This window comes from Aptenodytes patagonicus, chromosome Z (genome assembly GCF_965638725.1).
Source record: "Aptenodytes patagonicus chromosome Z, bAptPat1.pri.cur, whole genome shotgun sequence".
Lineage (NCBI taxonomy): Eukaryota > Metazoa > Chordata > Aves > Sphenisciformes > Spheniscidae > Aptenodytes > Aptenodytes patagonicus.
In genome coordinates this window covers 41,308,427-41,331,759 of record NC_134982.1, presented here as the reverse complement: position 1 = coordinate 41,331,759, position 23,333 = coordinate 41,308,427, and the positions used below count along the sequence as shown (strand labels likewise).

The 23,333-nt window shown below is 40.3% G+C and overlaps 1 protein-coding gene across 1 annotated transcript in view; it reads left to right on the top strand.

Moving 5' to 3' along the window:
- TMC1 (transmembrane channel like 1) overlaps positions 1 to 23,333 on the top strand; it is a 75,135-nt gene that overhangs the window by 11,998 nt on the left and 39,804 nt on the right. The window contains exons 4-6 of the mRNA XM_076362441.1: positions 4,176 to 4,316; positions 20,413 to 20,503; positions 21,772 to 21,853. Coding sequence (XP_076218556.1) covers positions 4,176 to 4,316; positions 20,413 to 20,503; positions 21,772 to 21,853 — 314 coding nt within the window. The remainder of the gene's footprint in view (positions 1 to 4,175; positions 4,317 to 20,412; positions 20,504 to 21,771; positions 21,854 to 23,333) is intronic.

Sequence of the window (23,333 nt, the reverse complement as noted above, 5' to 3'; positions counted from 1 at the left end):
ATGATAAGAGTAAAATAAGAAGTTGAGAAAGAAAAAAATGAAAAAAAAACAAAACAAAAAGAAAAGTAAAATTGAATGTGATATTATTCCACAGGGAGATATTATTGTATTTGCTGCTGTCATTGTGGATTTTGCTGAGCTCTGCAAACACTACCCTTTTTGGCTATGTCACAATACAAATCAGTAGAATCTGGTGCTGTTACCCTCTTCCTCTCTGCTACTTTTCACCTAAATCAGGAAAACCTCTTTATGCCTTAATTATTCTACATAAAGGACATAAAGGAATCCTAGATGAACTCTGTGTTGACTTTTTTTTTTTTTTAACCTGATTATTTTGATCGCTGCTAATTTGTGGTAGTGAGTTTCACAGGGTAATTCCATGGCAAAAGGAGTTATTTCTGGGTGAGTTTTAAATCTTCTGCTCTTAGATGCTATTGGTTGTTGATGTAGTTGATTCTTACCTGTTACTGAGGGTGTGAGGAGGGCCTGCTCTACACTGTTCATAATCAACATCCCAAAAATATTAATGATAAATTGCTCCTTATAGTCTCACTGTGAAGATCTGTGATATTCCTAGGTTGAAAAGCGATTTTGTTCTTTACTGGCTTGTCTAATTGTGACTGATCGGTCTTAGATAGAAACCGTATGCAGTCACTTGAGCTACAAATCCTCAGAAAAGGAATCTTATATTCTGCCTAGCCTGTGCAATTTCTATTTTTACTGTATATGTCTATATGTGAGCAAATCAACTGATTTTTAATAGGATTACTCAATAGCATAAAACTTATGGAAAAGACTAGAGGTACCTGGAAGATTAAGGCAGTACAGGCACTGCATCTTTTTGCTAGCAGGAAGATTGTTGACGAGCACTAAGTGCCAGGGGATGTTATAGGGGTTATCAATAAACAATAGAATTTTCACAAAAAACTAGGAAGAAATGTAGTCAAATTTATTCACTCATCACTCTAGACTTTTAAAGTCCTACCAGTCTTTTCACTGAAAACATCCAAGCTCCAAGAAAACATTTTCATCTTGATTTTTACCTCTATAAAATGGCTTTTACAAAAATAATGAGAAGAGTAGATTACATCCATAAAGAGGAGAAGAAACTAAAACCGAAACACAGATGTGTAATATGGGCATAAAACAAAACACAGATTAATAGTATGAGCAAGTTCATTATGTGTGTGATTTAAGGAAGCGCCATTGATTTCAAGAGCTCTACTGACTTAGGAAAGAAAGCATTGTGTGCGTTTATGCTCTGTGTTAGCCTGAAGGTCACAGTGAACCCTTCTGGCCTTCAAATGTATGAATCACAACCTTTCATGAAAGGCTAAGACTTTTACTTGCAGAAGACAGAATTCTGATTTCCTGGCTTGAATCTCATCGTGTTCAACCGCTCGAGCTAAAGGAAAAATCTGCTGTAACTTCACAAAGTTTGACTGTATAGTGTAAACACTCTTGAAAATACTGATTTCTTAAAGATGCTTTGAAATTTGGAATTTTTATTACTTTCCTGGTTCCAAAGGAAAGTGAAAAATGAAAGATGAGATGTGTTTGCAAAAACAAATAAAGCACTAGTGGGCAATGGGCACAAGAGCCAATATTATCCCTACTTTACCTCTTATGTTCTGCTCAGCTTCCTTTCCTCAGTAAGCTCACTGCATTAGCACCTACCACTCATATTTCCCACCACTCTCACTGCAGTCTTGTAAAACTGCATGTTTCAGTTTTGCATAACCCAGCAATCTTCTGTCAAAGGAAATCCTCAATATTGGGCACGTTGCTGTCTGTTTTGTAAAATGCTGTCGTGGTTTAACCTCTGTCGGCAACTAAGCACCACGCAGCTGCTCGCTCACTCCCCGCCCCCCCCGGGTGGGATGGGGAAGAGAATTGGAAGAGCACAAGTGAGAAAAACTCGTGGGTTGAGATAAAAACAGTTTAATAATGGCAATAAAATTATATATATAAAAAAAACCCCAAAAAACCACAAAACAAGTGATGCACAGTACAATTGCTCACCACCCGCCAACCGATGCCCAGCCAGTCCCCGAGCAGCGGGCCCCCCGGCCAGCTTTCCCCAGTTTATGTACTGAGCATGACGTCACATGGTATGGAAACGTCCCTTTGGCCAGTTTGGCTGTGCCCCCTCCCAGCTTCTTGTGCACCTCCAGCCTTCTCAGTCGGTAGAGCATGGGAAACTAAAAAGTCCTTGGCTAGTGTAAGCATTACCTAGCAACAACTAAAACATTGGTGCGTTATCAACTTTGTTCTCACCCTAAATCCAAAACACAGCACTGTACCAGCTACTAGGAAGGGAATTAACTCTATCCCTGCCAAAACCAGGACAAACGCAAAGCAGCTGATTGTAAAAACTAAAGATTTAAAGCGTTCTCAAAACCAGACTCCCTTAATCTTTCTGTTCTTCTTAAAGACATGACTCTTTTGGCATTATAATGCCTCAAAATTATATGCACAAATCTTTTTATTGACCTTCATCCATTTGACTTAAGTTTCTCATCTCAATACCGGAATAACAATAAATATGTATGGTGTTCAGTAGCAGTCTTTCTTTCTGTAGATTTATATTTTCTGTGGCACTGTTTTTTATCACAGGAAGTCTGAAGTTTTATGGCTGATGGGTTCAACTTTCAAATGTGACAGTCTTTTCAATAAATACCATTTGAGTCTTTAATAGCAGGGCATCTGATAGCTGAGAGCTTCCTTCTTTCTTTTGCTAACTTAATCCTGTGTGTCTGAAGTTTTTAAAGGGATCCCTGTAGCTTTTGCTATAACAATGTGTATTTTATGAAAACTAAAGGCGGATGATCAATGAGAAATTTGTATTTTGCTGTATTGCAAAAAGAATTTTGCTTTTATTGTATTTGTTTGTTTTGAAACTTTTCATAAATATTCTTGCTGATAAACCCTTTTGTCCTTTATGTCACACAGATAAACCCTTTGACTTATATGTCACACAAATCTTTAACTACAGCTCTGTTATCTATTTTGGTAGAAGAAAAAGTTTATAATTCTTTAGTTATCAAGACAATAGAAACTATACAATTAGGTGACTTATATAATGAATCATTCAGCTCTGACTTCAGATTTTGAATATCAAACTCTCAGAAAGGTGAATTATAAGCAAAACAGCCTGAAAACTGCTTGCTTGATGAAGTCTGAATGAACTGTTCCCATAGCAAACTAGAAAACTATTTAAAAAAACCTGTAGTATATTTTCAAACATTCAAAACAGAAAAAAAAGGCAAAAGAAAACACAACAAGAAACAAATAGAAACGCATCAAACTGCTTTTACTAAGAGCTCACTTAGTGCTGCTGACAGTTGTCACTGTCAAGTTTTTAGGGCAGGAAGTCAGAGTCTAAAGACTTCCTTTTTATCATTTTCCTGTTTGCTGGCATAAGAAGAGGAAACACCTGTTGCTAATGATTTGCTATATGCCATTATATGAGATGTAAGATTGCTCACAGAAAAGGATATCTATGAAGGTTTTAGGGAAGTGGACATTGCCTTAATCAGCAATGCTTTCCAAAGATACTAGAAACCAATGCATGGATAAGAAGTTCAGATTACAAACACAACACATCTGGAGATGCCATTAATATTGCATCTGCTTACTCTGAGTGCTAGGACACATCACAGCCTTGCTGCAATGTGGCTTTGAATCTTTCCCATCTCTGAAATGTTACTGCCTTGATCAGTGGATGGGCTGTCATCTAGTGTTTAAACTTGTCTTTTCTGTGGCTGTGGTGTCTTTTTTCTCTCCTGCGGCACACTGAAGTGGGGTGAACAGGTTCATTTTTATGGCTGTGTGTCCTCACTTGCCCGTTGTGAGTTTGGGTTGGACGCTTAGGAGGCTGGTTACTCCTGCATGAACAATCAGTGGCTGTCAGACACTTCCTCAAGAGCGCTGCCCGCTCTCCATGGGATGCTCTGGGTATAGTGCTGGTTCAGCTGTGGCTCTGCACTTTGTGTGCAGGCTTTGCCTTTCATACTAAAATTAATAACAAGTCTAAGTGAACTGTGTCCTCCCTTCTGCGCAACAGTATCTAGGTCTCAAAGTTAACAAGAATTAACACCAAGTATGTGCTTCAGTGAAAACTTCTGTCTTTTCTGAGTTTTGGTGATGGTTTTTGTTCCTGCTTTTGTTTGAAGCTCTGATTCTGACTCTGAGGAGGAGCAGATTACTGAGGAAGAATTGGCCAAGCTGAAAGAAGAGGTAGAAGAAAAAAAGAAACTAATTGCTACGCTACGAAACAAGCCATGGAAGATGAAAAAGAAGTTGTCCGTCCTGAAGTATGGTTTGATTTCCATAGTGAATATCTGCCATCCTGCTTTGCACTGTTTTTCTGAACTTTCACTTTATTCCTAGACCTAGTGACACAATTAGCTTCAAACCATCTCTAATATCTTTTTCACAGGATGTGATTTCACAGACAGTGGAGGTAAATGACATTGCAGATCAGTGCTTTCTTGTCTCTGTAGACCTGAAATCAAATATGAAAAACTCAGATCTTTTTCTTTTTTAAATTTCCATTACACCCCCCTGCAAAATCTTTCATTTTCTTCAGTAAGGTTAATGTTGGTAAATTCTTCCATTTATAAGTTTAATACCTCATTCAAGAAAAATGATGCAATTTCAGGAATACCTCAAGATTACCGGGGTGGGAAGAGAAGATTTATCTTTCTATTCTAACTTCTTGGAAAGAAAAACAGATTTTTTTTTTTAACTTATGAAAAAGCAAACTGTTTGGAAACTGAGTTGACATTTTCATGCATTTTTAAGTATGCCACATATAAAACGGTATTGTCCTAGCAAACCTATCACTACATTTTCATTAAGGATAAAAATTAAGCTTTCATTTACAGTTAAATTTCCACCAAGTACAGGAAACTGTGTAAACACAGAGAACTTTATTCTTTTGCCAAAACTGTTACAGTCCTTAGTTTTGAATAACTCATTCACTGCAGTACTGCCTAAACACCAACAAAACCTATGGTCATGTTTCGTTAGACACATCTAACAGAGAAAAGATGGTCTCTCCTGCAGACATTTTTTGATATGGATAGAAAACACAGACAGAAAGGTAGGAAAGAGCATATGAAATATGGTGTGCAAGGTCTACAACTTTTTTCTTCTAGAAGGTAAGGTCATTTTGGGAAGGATGCAGTTACAAAGAGGAAATGGAAGGTATGTTATGAAAGAAGGCAACATGGAAGTGGGTAAAAGAGAGCGGAGTACCTAGGAGATGTAAAGTGGAAGCACTGTGAAGGTGAGAGAAATTTCAGGAAAAATAGATAAGCAGATTAGATAATCAGCTAGCACTTACTTTATTTTGCATAGTCTATAATTGAAGGGTCCCCATGTACATAAAGTTAAAATTTGTTGTATCCTTACTATGAACAGAGTTTCTAGTTTTATAGCTGTTCTTCTATCCCAGCATTCCTAGCAATTCTTAGAAAACTTGCTAGCCTGGTACAGCCTTCAGACTACCAGCAGTTATTGCTCTTCTATGTGGGTGGCGATGAAGCGGCAACATGTAGTCCAAGGACAATCAAAAGAGACTTCCGGGTCTTGGGACGGCTGGTAAGGGAAGCCAGAGCAGAGGAAATTTTTTCCTCTATCATTCCAGTTGCGGGCAGTGATATTGGAAGAAACAGATGGATCCAGTCTATTAATACATGGCTCTGTGGCTGGTGTCACTGACAGAATTTTGGATTTTTTGATAACTGGATGGTCTACATGGCACCAGGCCTGCTGGTGGATGGATTCTTCTCTCTCAAAGGGGGAAGAGGGTCTTTGCTCATGAGCTAGCGGGGCTCATTGACAGAGTTTTAAACTAGAATTTAAGGGGGAAGGGGACAACATCAGGCTTGCCCATGACAAGCCATGGGACAATGAACCAAGATTTGAGGGACAGGGTGCTAGTGAGGGCCCTCAACCTGTTGCTTTGTGATGTGCTGTGTACACTGGAACACACCTGAAACTTACAGAGAGGAGCCAGGGGCTCCTGAGGTAATAGGAGCCAACAGGGAAACACCAGGGAAGTACCTCAAAAGAATTAAGGCATGTTCTTCTAAAAAGTTGACACGTCTGGCAATCAAGCTGAAGTGCCTCTACACCAATGCAGATAGCATGGGCAACAAACAGGAGGAGTTGGAAGCCACCATGCTGCTAGAAAGCTATGACCTTAGTTGCCATTACTGAAACTTGGTGGAATGAATCCCATGATTGGAGCACTGCTATCGATGGCTACAGGCTGTTCAGAAGGAACAGGCGAGGAAGGAGGGGTGGAGGGGTTGCCCTCTACATCAAGAAATGAATAGAGTGTGAAGAGCTGTCTCTGAAGAATAGCCACGAGCAGGTTGAAAGCTTATGGCTAGGAATTAGAGACCAAGGCAACAAAGGGAACCTTGTGGTCAGTGTTTACTACAGGCTACCTGATCAAGGGGAGCCTATTGACAAAGCGTTCTTACTCCAGCTGCAGGAGGCATTGGGCTTGCAGGCTCTCATCCTGCTGCAGGACTTCAACCACTCTGACATCTACTGGAAAAGTAGCATGGCGAGCTGTAGGCAATCCAGGAGACTCCTGGAGTGCATCGAGGATAACTTCTTGGGCCAGGTAATAGACACCCCTCCCAGAGGGGATGCATTACTGGACCTGTTGGTCACCAACGCAAGTGAGTTAATCAGAGGTGTCAAGATTGGAGGCAGCCTAGGCTGCAGTCATAATTCACTGGTGGAGTTCGTAGTCCTGAGGGAAATGGGACAGGCAAAGAGTAAAGTCAGGACCCTGAATTTAAGGAAAGCAAAATTCCAGCTGTTCAAGGAGTTAGTCAAGGGGACCTCCTGGGAAACTGCTCTCAGGGACAAGGGAGAAGAACAGAACTGGCAGATCTTTAAGGATGTTTTCCATAGAGTGCAAGAGCTCTTGATCCTCATGTAAGAAATTAGGAAAGGACAGCAAGATACGGGCATGGATGAGTCAAGACATACTGGTCAAACTAAAGAGCAAGAAGGAAATGCATACACAGTGGAAGCAGGGACAGGTATCCTGGCAAGAGTATAGGGAACTTACCTGGTTGTGTAGGGATGGGGTCAGGAAGACCAAGGCCCAGCTGGAGCTGAACTTGGTAAGGGATGCAAAGAATAATAAGAAGGGCTTCTATAGGTATGTCAGCCAGAAAAGGAAGGTCAAAGAAAGTGTACCCCCCCGATGAACACGACTGGTAAACTTGTAACGACAGGCGATGAGAAGGCTGAGGTACTCAACAACTTCTTTACCTCAGTCTTTACTGGCAACCTCTCTTCCCACACCTCTCAAGTAGATGGACCTCAAGGCAGCGACTGTGGGAGCAAAGTCCCTCTCACTGTAAGAGAAGATCAGGTTCACCTGAGGAACCTGTACATACATAAATCCATGGGACCCGACGTGATGCATCTCAGAGTCCTGAAGGAATTGGCTGATGTAGTTGCCAAGCAACTCTTCATGATATTTGAAAAGTCATGGCAGTCAGGTGAAGTCTCTGGTGACTGGAAAAAGAGAAACATTGTGCCAATTTTTAAAAAGGGTAGAAAGGAAGACCCTGGGAACTACAGGCCAGTCAGTCTCACCTCTGTGCCTGGGAAGATCATGGAACAGATCCTCCTGGAAGCTATGCTAAGGCACATGGAGGACAGGGAGCTGATTTAAGACAGCCAGCATGGCTTCACCAAGGACAAGTCCTGCCTGACCAACCTAGTAGCCTTCTATGATGGAGTGACTACATCAGTGGAGATGGGAAGAGCTACTGATGTCTTCTGTCTGGACTTCTGTAGGGCCTTTGACACGGTCCCCCACAACATCCTTCTCTCTAAATTGGAGAGAGATGGATTTGATGGATAGACTGTCCAGTGGATGAGGAATTAGTTGGATGGTCCCATCCAGAGAGTTAGTTGTCAATGGCTCAATGTCCAGATGGAGATTGGTGACGAGTGGCGTCCTGCAGGGATCCATATTGGGACCAGTATTTAATATCTTCTTCAATGACAACCAGTGGGATCAAGTGCACCCTCAGCAAGTTTGCAGATGACACCAAGCTGAGTGGTACGGTCAACACACCAGAGGGACGGGATGCCATCCAGAGGGACCTGGACAAGCTCGAGAAGTGGGCCCGTGTGTACCTCATGAGGTTTAACAAGGCCAAGTGCAAGGTCCTGCACCTGGGCTGGTGCAACCCCCAGTATCAATACAGGCTGTGGGATGAAGGGATTGAGAGCAGCCCTGCCAAGAAGGACTTGTGGGTACTGGTGGGTGAAAAGCTGGACATGAGCCAGCAATGTGCACTCGCAGCCCAGAAGGCCAGTCGTGTCCTGGGCTGCATCCAAAGAAGCGTGGCCAGCAGGTCGAGGGAGGTGATTCTGCCCCTTTACTCTGCTCTGGTGAGACCCCACCTGGAGCACTGCGTCCAGGTCTGGAGCCCTCAGCATAAGAAAGACATGGACCTGTTGGAGCAGGTCCAGAAGAGGGCCACGAAAATGATCAGGGGGATGGAACACCTCTCCTATGAAGAAAGGCTGAGAGAGTTGGGATTGTTTAGCATGGAGAAGAGAAGGCTCCAGAGAGGCCTTATTGCAGCCTTTCAATACTTAAAGGGGGCTTATGAGAAAGATGGTGGCAAACTTTTTAGCAGGGCCTGTAGTGATAGGACAAGGGGGAATGGTTTTAAACTAAAAGAAGGTACATTCAGACTTGATATAGGGAAGAAATGTTTTACAATGCAGGTGGTGAAGCACTGGCACAGGTTGCCGAGAGAGGTGGTGGATGCCCCATCCCTGGAAACATTCCAGGTCAGGTTGGATGGGGCTTTGAGCAGCCTGATCTAGTTGAAGATGTCCCTGCCCACAGCAGGGGGGTTGGACTAGATGACCTTTAGAGGTCCCTTCCAACCCAAACCATTCTATGATTCTATGATTAACATCAGCTGGTTCTCTCAGTCTGCTTATATGACATCGTAAAAAAGATGTGTTTGAGGACAACTGGCAAACATATTTGCAGTGAGGCTAAATGGTGATTAACTACAGATAGAAACCTCTAAATGAGATGTGTATTTTTTTACATGCTATGTTTTAGCTCAGCCACTAGTTGTGGGTTTGAATCAGGAGCCCCTCAATGAATGTCTGCAGCCTGTGTCATCCTTTCCAGGTCAGAGGGAGTGGGAATATCAATCCCTTCTGATCTTAAAAATCTATGTTACTATGAAACATTTGTAATTGGATGAGTGCTTCTAGTCATCCTCAGTGAACGCTGAGTTACTGCATTTTTTTAATTCTCTGAGGCGGGCTTTCTCAATCAAGCCAATAGTGAGTTTTCAAAATCCCATCCTTGTTATCTGCCTTTTTATCTTAATAATTTCTTTATTAATATTCAAGGTGAAGTGGTCCTTGTACATTTAGCATGGGCAGCAATTCTACCTAAAAGTCCTTTAGTTTATCAGCTTTTAAATTCTTATATTTATGAAATCTAGACTGAGAGACTAGACATGCATTCGATTTTATTTGTTGACATCAGAAGGTTTATTTTAGTAAAAATATGCATCAATGTGCTCTTATGGCAGTTTGCAACAATGTTTTTTTCCTATGCTTTGCTACAGTCCTCTCTGAAGTAGGCTTGGAAGCATATTATCAGCTTCTTTGCCCTAGAAAAATGTGTATTCCAAGAGCAAATGACAGTTCTTCAGATTAGCTTATTTATTTTGAATCTACTTTTATTAACTGAAGAATTACGTTTATTACCATATTTCTCTGTGAAATAAGATTCCAAAAATAGCCACCTTTTATTCCAGGCAATCCCATTCAGATTGTCACAGTTCTGTAGAGAGTCATGCATATCTCAGCAGACAAAACACATAAATCCAGCAAACAGCTGAAATAAAAAATAAAAGCTAAAAACTAATATTTGGTCATATTTTTGAATGTGTGAGCTGAGAATTAGGCATTTAAATCTGTGTTTAGCATCTTAGATGAAAATGATGGAATTTGGAAGCACTCAGTACCTTTGAAAAAATCAAATCCAATCATTCACGTACCAAAGTACAGTCATAGACTAAGTTTTCTAGAGTCCTGTTTTTATAATTGGCTCTTTGGAGCCCAAGTTCAACTGAGTTGCAATGGAAGACCTGGTGTTATTATGCTGCTTAAAATAAGAAGTAACATCTTATCAGTGGGTGCTCTATTATGATTGTAGTTATAACAATACAGAAGTGTCTATATCAGCACATTTTAGGGTATCTATGTATTTGTTTTTTATTTTAGCAAGTTATTTAAGATTTATACAAGAATCATTAGTCTGATAGATTGGCACCATTCTTGTACATGTGGAAAATGGACACAGACTAGCTTTAGGTGCCTTAAACTTGTAAATCAATAACAAGTGACTTTTGAATACTCTTATATTAGCATCTCTTGCTGTTGAAACTTTTGGTCAACAGTTATTGTTAGCGTGTATTTCCCTATGTCATCTGCTTCTTCCCCTGTGCAGGTTTTAGAGTATTATGAGATGTGTGGAAAAAAAAAAGAAGCCTATCTTAGAGATAGAAGAAGAAAATTCCATATTCTTTGCCTTCCAGCTTCCACAATAGAGAGATACTTCACTGGCGATTTCTTCTCAGCAATATGAGAAATGTTCTTTACTGTAAGCCAAACTCCACTTCGATGTTTGCTCTGCATTAGCACCTATTTTTTTCCAAGAATGGAAAAAAAATGCTCCCCAGAAATGCTCAAGGATTTGTTACATATTCATGACAAAATAAGACCAAAAAAATATACTTATTTCATATTATTTTGAAAAGTGAATATTAGGGTTGATTAGGATTTTTCAGTCTAAATATTATTTTCTTAAAAGAAGTGTTAATTTGTCATGGCAAACTATTTTTGGGGAAAGATTTAATTTCCACTAAATTTTGTGTTTTGAAAAAGAGCTAAGAGGTTTTAAATTATTGAAACATTTTGTTTAAGCATTTTCAAGACCAAACAACTCCCTCACTTTGATGATTCAAAACCATTTCTCCTGAGGGAGCGTTTTTTCATAGCTTAAAAAGTATAAGGTGGAAAAGATGATTTCTACTTAGCTCTAGTGACTACTTTGTAAAATAGTTAATCTTTTCCTTCATTCATTTGTTCTGAAAATGAATAAATGAACAATAACTTTAGAACACAGACAGAACTAGTTGCCCTGTAGAAAATATATTCTGTCAAAACCTGGCTGAGATACTCATTGCTGAACTGGCATTCTTAATAGAGCTGCACTGGTAAAGTAGATCAGCTCTAATTTCTAATTTACATCCCTGTGTCTAGAAAGATGCATTTCAAACAGCCCCTGATTATTGTCTGAAGAACTGTGACTGAGGATACTGCTCTGCCGCAGTGTCCCTCTGCAGTTTGAAGTTAAGCTGTACCGGCACTGTTGGACTCCAACTTCACCTTGAGACATCATGGTCAGATCTCTACAGGTCTGGAGATGTGAAAAAAGTGAGGAAGAAGCCATGGAGAGGAATGAAAAGATGTTTTGCAGGAAACAGCATCACCATTCTCCCAGGCCCTAAGCAATAGACATGTTGGGCTGCGGGTTGGGGACATAGTGGTCCATGCTGTTGAGAGCACGAGTGTGGCTGGAGTCCAGACTTCTTCTCATTTCCAAGACAAAGATTCTCCTTCAGAAGAGTTTTCTTGTTCTTTTCATTTTCCCTCCACTGGTTTACATGGTTTGCGAATACTGTTGTGCCTTTCCTATGGGAGATGATAATTTGTGCACATTTCCTCTTGACACTGCCTACTCAGGTCGGCACAAAATTACCTGAAGAGCCATCAGATTATAATGACCATCAATCATTATTTACAAGACTGATATTTAGAGAGGAAGGTAAATTATTGAAAAGAATTTTGGATTAGAAAAAGGTACAGAAAAATAAAACTCATGGGCCACACCTTCAGCTGTTGCAAATTGGAAAACCTCCAGGGAAAGTTATTCCAACTTACCTCTGAGGGTCTGATCTTGGGGACTGCATCCCTGTCTGTGCATTCTCCTGGTTGGGTTTTGCACAGATATGAAGGAAAGCAGAAGGTTTAAAAGCTGTGCTACTGTGTTTGGCTCTGGTATAGAATCATAGAATAGTTTGGGTTGGAAGGGACCTCTAAAGGTCATCTAGTCCAACACCCCGCCATGGGCAGGGACATCTTCAATGAGATCAGGTCCAGCCTGACCTTGAATGTTTCCAGGGATAGGGCATCCACCACCTCTCTGGGCAACCTGTGCCAGTGTTTCACCACCCTCAGTGTAAAAAATTTCTTCCTCATATCTAGTTTAAACCTACCCCCCTTTAGTTTGAAGCCGTTCCCGCTTGTCCTGTTGCAACAGGCCCTGCTAAAAAGTTTGCTGCCATCTTTTTTATAAGCCCCCTTTATGCATTGAAAGGCTGCAATAAGGCCCCAAAGCCTTCTCTTATCTAGGGTGAACAACCCCAACTCTCTCAGCCTTTCTCCATGGGAGAGGTTTCCATCCCCCTGATCATTTTTGTGGCCCTCTTCTGGACCCGCTCCAACAGGTCCATGTCTTTCTTATGCTGAGGGCTCCAGAGCTGGACGCAGTGCTCCAGGTGGGGTCTCACCAGAGCAGAGTAAAGGGGCAGAACCACCTCCCTCGACCTGCTGGCCACGCTTCTTTGGATGCAGCCCAGGACACGACTGGCCTTCTGGGCTGCAAGTGCACATTGCTGGCTCATGTCCAGCTTTTCACCCACCAGTACCCACAAGTCCTTCTTGGCAGGGCTGCTCTCAATCCCACAGCCTGTATTGATACTGGGGGTTGCCCCGACCCAGGTGCAGGACCTTGCACTTGGCCTTGTTAAACCTCATGAGGTTCACACAGGCCCACTTCTCCAGCTTGTCCAGGTCCCTCTGGATGGCATCCCGTCCCTCTGGCGTGTCGACTGCACCACTCAGCTTGGTGTCATCTGCAAACTTGCTGAGGGTGCACTTGATCCCACTGTCTATGTCATTGATAAAGATATTAAACAGTACCGGTCCCAATATGGACCAAGTATACGAATTGAGCACAAGAATCCAGAAATGTGCCAACAGTGGTCTCACTTTAAAGCTATACCACAAGCCAGTTAGCAAACTATCAAAACAAGTGAAATGACAATATAATAAAAAAAAGGCAGTCAAATGTCAAATTTAGGCTTTTTAAAGGACTTCCAATTAAATACAGACCATAAAAAGAGCCATGAAAACTTTTTGGTTTTTCTAAGAAAAACAAAGCAGAGCGCGGCAGAGCAGTCTCTTCTTCATCTGCCGGGGACAGAATATAACATGGTGATTTTTCGGTATTTTTTTAGCATCATTTATTTTATTACAGGACTTAGATTACCCATCAAGACAGTTCAGTTGGAAACAGAGTATTTTATAAGTATACAAAACCCAAAGATACATAAGGTGCATGTGTGGGATGGTGGAAATATCTCAGCTTTGGATGTGCTCTTTGTACTCCAATGAATCAGTATTGCATCTCTCTTACTGTGGACGTACTGGCAGTCCTGAAGGCCAGCCTGGATGTCCTGGAGGCCAGCTGGGTATTAAATAACACCATAATTTGCCCATTATTGCTGCTGAACTGCTTTTCAAGTGAGTGTGCCTGACAACAGTTGTTTTGCAGTCAGTTTTTAGCCAATCTTTTTAAGACTTGGAGAAGTCCTGGGTGATCAATATTAATACGACATTTCTTTTTAATGAGTTTTTAGATCTTGGAAACTGAAACCTTCCTGAACTGTTACTGAAAGATGTGAGCAATCCATTTGAATCCTATTCATTAGCAACAGCCTCTGAGAGCTGTAATTCATCCTCTCTATGCAACACTGAAGTGCCTGAAGTACCGTACACCTAGCACTTTGGAAGCTGTAACTCCACACCTAGTATTAATAATTAATTCAGGCTTCTCTGGGACAATAATGCCTAGCCCCATGCAACATTTATTAGTTCCTTGTGTCTGTAATTCAATTAATAAGGTATCTCTGAAGTTTCTTTAAATTCACAGTTAGCTAATGGGGCACACTTTGGCCTATCTTGTGATATAGATAATTTACCTATAACACATGATACCAGTGATTACAAAGCTCAGTTTTGTTGCTCTGTGTTGTTTTTGACACATCCTCATGTTAGTGAAGTTGCATTACTTCCAAGTAGGCATGCATTTATATGTATGTGGTTTTGGTTGTTGTTGTGTTTTCTAAAACAGTTCTATCGTTTTAGGACTACTTTTTATTGCTTGATCATTCTTCCTGTCCTCACAATTGATTTTTAGCACAAAAGAAATGGAGGAAAGGACAAAGTGTGGCAAAAGTCTGCAGGGATGTACAAATAGAGGTCTTTCAGTGAGATAGTTTAGACATCAAGGTAGAAACCTGAATTAAGTAACATATTGGATTATATTTAACAAAAAAACCCCATGTCACAGACATGGAAGGAACATTGCAAGCCTGTTCCCTGACTGAATGGTGCCAAGTCATTGCTGAACTTTTAAAGCCAGGAAGCTTAAGTAGAAGTCAGGGAAAGTTTTCCTTAACCTACAAATCACAGAGGTCAGGAGTAATCCAGTGGGACTAACCTGCTGCAGAACTGGTGAGGGAAGAAAAGCTGAGTGGGAGAAGGAAAACATGTTCTGTTTGATGGTTCCAGCATCGTCTGGTAGTTATGGTTTCTGTATTACTTCCTTACACATAACTGCACATATGTTTCTGCCTCATTACCCATAGGCCCTCTTTCAAGCTCTGCTTCTGCACTGAACTTGCTTTTCAGGTATTTCATTAAAACTCTGATGGGAATTTTTCATAGAATCAAGTTGTTATTGAGATTCATATTTAACTACCAATGAAATAAGATCTTTAAGTCATGCAAAGATTCATGGATGCAGCTAACAGATAGGCTGCTGTGAGGCACTTAATAACACCTCTGTATATCTGCATGTGGTAGAGCTCCCTTGTAAGATTTAGTCCCTCTAAATGAGTGGTATGAAAATGCTATTTAGAATGTTATTGGTAAAATCCACCACACACCAAAAGGTAAGACATGCTTATAGAACATCAAACGTAACTTGATTTCATTTATTCCAAGAGTGGAAGAAGATTTTCACTCTTTTCTTTCATAAAAAAAATTCTTTTTTTAAAAAATAATTTCATTTCTTTCAGCTGCATAATAATTATAGAATCATAGAAGCATTTAGGTTGGAAAGTACTCTTAAGATCATTGAGTCCAACCATTAACCTAAGACTACCAAGTCCACCACTAAACCATGTCCCTGTGCACCACATCTACATGGTTTTTAAATACCCTCAGGGATGGTCACTCAACCACTTCCCCGAGCAGCCTGTTCCACGGTTTGACAATCCTTTCAGTGAAGAAATTTTTCCTAATATCCAATCTAAACCTCCCCTGGCGCAACTTGAGGCTGTTTCCTCTCGTCCTATCGCTTCTTACTTGGGAAAAGAGACCAACACCCACCTCCCTACAACCTCCTTTCAGGTAGTTGTAGAGAGCGATGAGGTCTCCCCTCAGCCTCCTTTTCTCCAGGCTAAACAGTCCCAGTTCCCTCAGCCGCTCCTCATAAGACTTGTTCTCCAGACCCCTCACCAGCCTCGTTGCCCTTCTCTGCACACGCTCCAGCACCTCAACGTCCTTCTTGTAGTGAGGGGCCCAAAACTGAACACAGTATTCGAGGTGCGGCCTCACCAGTGCCGAGTACAGGGGCACAATCACTTCCCTACTCCTGCTGGCCACACCGTTTCTGATACAGGCCAGGATGCCATTGGCCTTCTTGGCCGCCTGGGCACACTGCCGGCTCATGTTCAGCCGGCTGTCGACCAGCACCCTCAGGTCCTTTTCTGCCAGGCAGCTTTCCAGCCACTCTTCCCCAAGCCTGTGGCATTGCCTGGGGTTGTTGTGACCCAAGTGCAGGACCCAGCACTTGGCCTTGTTGAACCTCATACAGTTGGCCTCGGCCCATCAGTCCAGCCTGTCCAGATCCCTCTGCAGAGCCTTCCTACCCTCAAGCAGATCAACACTCCCGCCCATCTTGGTGTCATCTGCAAACTTACTGAGGGTGCACTCGATCCCCTCATCCAGATCATTGATAAAGATATTGAACAAGACCGGCCCCAAAACTGAGCCCTGGGGAACACCACTTGTGACTGGTCACCAACCGGATTTAACTCCATTCACCACAACTCTTTGGGCCATATAGCAGGTGCTACTTTTTTATTAACTATGTGACAATTATTAACTATGCGATGATTTTGGCTATAACTGCACAAGAATGGGAAATATTAATAGCTACAGTTTTTAGTGCATTTGAAACATCTTCTTGTCATGGTCAGTGTGGTATATGCATTAATGCCAAATGTCCTATTAATTCCAAAAATCACAGTGTGTTGTAACTGGACTAGAATGCAAACACAGTGTAAATGGAAAACTAAAATAATACTATGAGTCCACCATTTGGACTTAGTTGATTTTTTTCAAGATTTGTACAACAAATTTATAAATACAGGAAAGCAATGTATAAAAAAACCAAAAGGAGTTGCTTCATACTTCTTTCATGAAACATGAAATTCACATGTTCACATACGGTGCATGCATGGATCTGACTGGTTTTTTCTTGCATGTGTAACTCAGTTGACTGCATGTATGTAATCACCCAATAAGAAGCTTAACCGGTATCAGATTATTGTCTGGTTTGTTTGTGCTGCAGTGACGAACTTAGTCCAATGCAGGCCAATGGAGTGAAAATCTGAGAAAAACAGATTATAAAGTGATAACATTTAGGGGCGGTTTATAACAGTTCTGTAACCAGCACACACTGGAGTGGGGCAGTGTTGGGGAAGATGGGATGCAGGGAGAAAGGTTTTACTTTTGCACTGGCAAAGTAAAACCCGGGGAAGCATCCAAGAGAGTCAGCAGCATTAAACCTGGAGATCCAGATCACCACCTTCAAAAAGCAATGTTTGGATTGCTTGATGGAGAGTCCAGGAGGCAGAGAGGGGTAAGAAATACTACTTTTTGTAGAAAACCTTGTAAAAAGACATTTCAAAAAAGTGAACAGAAGGCTTGGATTAAGAGTTTAAAATAAATCTTTTTATGACTTTGTCGTGGTTTAACCCCAGCTGGCAACTAAGCACCACACAGCTGCTCACTTACTCCCCCCCAGTGGGATGGGGGAGAGAATGAGAAGGGTAAAAGTGAGAAAACTTGTGGGTTGAGATAAAGACAGTTTAATAGGCAAAGCAAAAGCCGTGCACTCAAGCGAAGCAAAACAAGGAATTCATTCACTATTTCCCATCGGCAGGCAGGTGCTCAGCCATCTCCAGGAAAGCAGGGCTCCATCACGTGTAAAGGTTACTTGGGAAGACAAACGCCATCACCCCAAACATCCCCCCCAAACCTTCTTCTTCCCCCAGATTTATAAACTGAGCATGATGTCATACGGTACGGAATATCCTTTTGGTCAGTTGGGGTCAGCTGTCCCAGCTGTGTCCCCTCCAAACTTCTTGTGCACCCCCAGCCTACTCGCTGGTGGGGGTGGTGTAAGAAGCAGAAAAGGCCTTGACTCTATGTCAGCACTGCTCAGCAACAACTAAAACATCAGTGTGTTATCAACATTATTCTCATACTAAATCCAAAATACAGCACTGTACCAGCTACTGTGAAGAAAATTAACTCAATCCCGGCTGAAACCAGGACAGACTTTCATTGTGGAAAGTTCTTTCTTGTTTTGGCTTGGCTTAATTTTATAGCAGAACATGTTTGTGGTGAACTTTTGTGTTCAGCTACAGATGCAAAATGTGTTCATATCTGCTATGGAGGATTTTTTATGTGTTAATGGTTATTTTCATATTATCCCCTTAAATTTCTAACTTACTGCTTCACTGTATAAAAAAAAAAACAAACAACCTACAATTTGGAATCTTCATGTTCTGCAGCCTAACTGCACGTAATTAGTAAGTGAAAGCACAGGATTTCTACAGGTTTTGATTTCAGTAATTTTTCATGAACAAGCTCCAATGCTTGAATTACCTAGTGATAGACGTCATGATAGAAGGTTTCCCGCTTAAGTCCAGAATATGATATGCTGACATTGGGAGATTGGTACATGTCCAGTTTATTGGTTCTGGCTGCTTTTATGGTACTGGTCCAACACTGACAGCTGAGTTTATGAGGAAGCTGCCATCTGCTGTTAGGACTGCCTTATATCTCCTGACAGTGCAACAAGATTTTAAATCCCCAGGACATGGATTTAAAAGGGACTCTCAGACACTGGTTTCCTGAAGCTGAAAGAATCTGTTTTCTCTGACTTATTTGAAAGGACTGAAATTTAAGAGTAAAATTTTTTGAGAATCAAAATGAAAGAATGAGATGTGAGCACTGAGCCTGAAAATCTCTGAAGGACTCTAAGTGGCTTGGAAAATAAAGAAGGCTCAGTCAGTGTCAAAGTTAGCTGAAATACATAAAGATCAGACTCCAAAATCCAGAATAGAAATGTGATCCAGACGCACAGAATTGAGAATAAGGGATCTAGAGCCTTAAAAATACACTGACTCGATCTCCGAGGAACACTTTGAAGTGGTGAATAGGTGGGATGTGTGGCTGGGGTGGTGGCTGGGTATTTTATCTTTTTTATCTGAATCTGTGCATGCCTTGTGCCACAGGGAAAATAAAAAAAAAAGAGTGATTGTATTGGGATTCATGTCATTGTGTGTAACTTTTTGCTTCTGCCTACCTGTGTCTTTGAAGGAGAAAGTAGGATCTCAGATGGTGGGAAAAAGCATGCTGAACTCCTGGGGAGGTCAGATGAACTGGCACTGGTCCTGATGCCTCACCAGCTGGGTTTAGGTGTGAGCACTCAGAAAGTGAGAGTGCTCAGAGGGCTCTCAAAGAGGGAAAGCTCTCAGAGAGTGAAAGCTAAATTTAGCAGCTCAATTTTGCACCGTCTTGGGAAGCATAGAAACAAAAGGCTGTTCAGAGCCTTAGTACTGCAAGCTAAAGAGACTGGTGCAGTGGGTGTCTAGTGGGGTAAGGTTTTGATAGGTTTTCAAATTATCATGAAGATCACCCTAAGCATTTGCAGTTACTAAAAATACACAATATTTTTAAAGATGTTGAGATTTTTAACCATGAGTTAAGAGAAATTATGACATAAGTAATAGCCTTTTTCACACTTAATTTTAATTCTCCTTTATCACAGCTACACCAATATTCTGCCAATGTCATTGTCAGATTTTGCAGTTTAACACAATCTTTTTGCTTGCTTACATAAAATATGTGAGCAGAAGTTATAAACATGATAATTAATTTTACTCAGTGAACTTATCTGTAGTGATTCTGGAGAGACTTGCATCACAATTAACATTTTCCCAATAGTGTACCTTTTCCCAAGTGCTTAGTGTAATACCTAATATAATATAAAATGCTTTGCAATCACCTAGTGTGATGACAAAATAGTTATACAGTCTTGTGCATACACTGACAGCTAAGAATTCTTACTCTATTTTCCAGTGTTTTAGATCAGGACATTTAGCCTTTAGGGCACATTTTTTCAATAGAGACACACATGAAAGTCATAAATGAAAGTTAGATGAAATGGAGGAAATAGTAGTATACTCTTGATCTCATCTGTTTATTGTTTTAATCCATGGACTTTATGCCTTTTTAAAACAATTTAAAAATCTTTTTTTCATATTTGTATCACCAGGGTATTATTTAACTTCCATATCTTTATAAGCAAAATTTTAGACTTTGGGGACCACTGAAGTTACACTTCTAAGAAATGATTCCGAGAATGGTACAGGTAGAGATGATATACACAGAAATTCTGAAGAGTTGAATTAAATCTAGTCTTGAGAAAGGTAGACACAGGGGAACCAAGGTTCTAGTGTATACATATCTCCAAAATAAAAAATGATAATAAATTTCCCTTAGGTAGCTGGACAACAATTTATATTAGGTGGAACCAGGAGGAATAACAGTTTGTGAGAGGCACAAACAGGCAGCAGCTGAACTGCAAAAGAAAGTCACTGCGACTGAAAATATTTGATAACATTAACTGGATGTAGGCAGATCTCAGAGCTCCAAATGAATTTGGATTAGAGCAGATGACTGAAGTTGCTTGTTCTGTTTGTACTACATATGATTAGTCTTCTGTGAAATTCAAAATCTCAGAGCTTTTCTTTCTAAACATTACTAAGAGAACAAGATTGTACAAAACTCTATGAGGAGTTAGAAGACATAAAAAATTACATTGCTATGGTAGAGATAATATCAAATTTACCATAGCATCATCTATATCTCTCTTTTGCCCTCATTTTCCAGGGAAGCCCAGCTTTTTGTTGAAAAGTTTGAAGGTGCTCTTGGAAAAGGAAAAGGAAAAAAATTCTATGCATACAAAGTGATGATGACCAAGGTAAATTTATTATTTCACTAACTTCACATAATGCAAATGGGGAGCCTTTTGCAGATTATTGCCAAATATACCCATCTTGCAAAACAGGGTTCTTTGTCTTTCTTTGCATTTTAACACTTAGTTCCACTGCTGTCACATGAAAAGTTTTCTAACGCAAGTTCACAGTTTGATTGAGACTTGTCATCAAAACAAAAAACAACTGTTTTGCAAGAGTTTGCAAAAGTTTAATATCTTGTGAAAGTTAATTTCTCTTGGTGTAGATTGGGTTTTTCTGTGGACTGAATCCAAAGCTCAGTCTTTCCCTTGAGACAGCCCTCTGTAAAGGATCAAAAAGTGTCTTTTTGCCCCACAGCAAAAATACTGTAGGCATCTCCACTAAGCCAAGGCTCTAGGGACACATATACCCTAGGAAGCAATATGGCTCTGTAGGATTGTGACTGAAAGGCTGAACAGTGATTGCTGAGGACCCAGCGTCCACACAATAGGTGTTCTGGTAGGTCTTTTTTGGGCTAAGTCCTGTGTGGTCCCGAAGACTAAATACCCAGTAGCGGTGGATGTGGATTAGCATGCTCCTCAAGTACACTCCTCAAGTACACCTTTTGACTTCATTTTATGCTCTGACACTGCTTTACAGTGCAAATGTAAGAGTGGAAAATTGGGATGGTTTGGGAGATTCACTTCAAAAGCACACTCTTGCCCCAAAATAAAATGCTGATGCAGAATGATACTAAGAATATTTGGCAGGGCTACTTGCTATGACCAGGTTTACCCTTAGTTAGACTGGATTTTCTGCAAGCAGTTGTGTAGTCACATCTCATAATCATTAATGTTCACAAAAATAATTAGGCTTTCAAACTCAGCTGGCACAGGAAGCTCAATTACAGAAGTTATATTTATCCAATAGACAAACTACTGGGTAGAGTAATTGTAATTAAATGACACAGCTTGAGCTGCAGATCTGAATTTTGAATAGCAAAGGAAATAACAAATTCAATTCTCAGAAGCAATTCTAAAAAAAATGAATGGCATGAAAGGAAGGGATTATTTAATCATTCTTCTTGTGGAAGAAATAGGGACTTCACACAAAGCCAGTAGGAGACATATTCAGAACAAACAAAAGGAGGTGGTTCTTTGTAAGCTAGTGCTTCTATTGCAGTGGGCTCTGCCAAAGGATACTGTGGATGATTAAGGGGTTACGTTAGCTCAAGGGAAATTGAACACCTGGGCACTGAGGTGATGGTGTCTTTTTAATCTGTGACTCTTTTCAGAAATGGATGAAATTTCAAAGAGATTTTGAGAATTTTAAGACAGCCTGCATACCCTGGGAAATCAAAATTAAGGAGATTGAAAGTAAGTACTTATGGAAGGTAATAAAGAATAATATCTAGTATCATATTCCTGATGCATGCCAAAATGGTAAATTACTTTTTGATACTTTAGAAATATATGTCTGTATTCGATGTGTAGTATAAAATCAATGAGTATTTATTTTTCATTAATATTTATTGAGCTTGATATTATAGCTAGTTGAAAATTTCCTTGTGACAGTGTTAGTCACCTTACAGATAAAAATCCCCAATTCACAGGTAACAGTTCAGGAGCCAGTGTTGAAGTTAATCCTAGAAAAGTGGAATTGGGATTCAGCTATTGCCTACCTTCATTTTATTTTGTCTGTATTTATACTATAATTATTTCTGTGATGTTTTTTCATCATCTTGAGTCTTATGTAAGAGGTATTTTGGTGTTATTTTTTACATTTTCAACCATATTATACAACACAGAGAAAACAATAGTGGTCTTGGATGTCTCTGTATATTTAGGCATAAATATAAACAAAACAGTGTAGTTAGTACTACAGGTATGTTTGAGAGTAGGTTTTTGGCACAAGTCAGTTTTGTATTTCAGTTCCAGTGATGAATTTAAACTGCAGCCCTCTCTTTGAAAGACATTTGGCTTAACTGCATAGGTACCTGAGTGAGGCTCTGCCACTGATGAAATGCAGATGAAAGTGCAATGGAAACTGATTTTAGAGAAGTTGCCTTTGGAAGAAGCTGTGGGTTGCATCAAAAGGCAATAACCAAAACAGTAGAAGAACAGGAAAATGATAAATTGTGAATTTTGTGGAGTTTTGGACTGCAAAATAACCCTTGAGAAGAACTTATGTCCTTAAAAATATTGTCTACAGACTGCTGAACAGATTACCTACTCACTTGAGGTGGAGTTTAGAAAGAAGCTGCTGCATATGTGTAGTTAAAATCAAACTCAGCAGCAAGATGCATTTGGTCTCTTACTGGTCTGGACACATAATGGCCATCTTGAGGATTTGTGAGAGCGACGTTTCTGCAAGTTTCTGTAAAGCAGTAGTCCTGGCACAAGCTGTTCTGTTAGTAGTAACTTCCAACAGACACATCTCTTTCCTTGTAAAATCAGAATGCTAAAACAGAACAGGGTCATTTTTCCAGTCCTGCTTTTATATCTATTTATTTTTTCATATGAAATGAGTAACATTTTTGCTGTCACCTGGAAGGTCCCAAAATCATAGTGGAATGTAACTTTTCATAATCTCATGAGGTAAGATTGTGATGTTTACTCTTTTTCTATTAATTTTTGTTCTGTTCAGTGTATTGCTAAGGCAAGCTGCAATTGCTTTTACTTGCAGAAACAATCTTCTGTCTGAATATTAGTAATTTAAGAAGTACAGTCAAACCACAATTTGGTCCAAAACTCTATAGTCTAGAATAAGGCTTGATTTCAAGGGAACAGCACTGAAATATTGCTGAAGAAAAGAATTTTAAGTCACAATTTATTTGATTCTGGTTAATCCAAACAG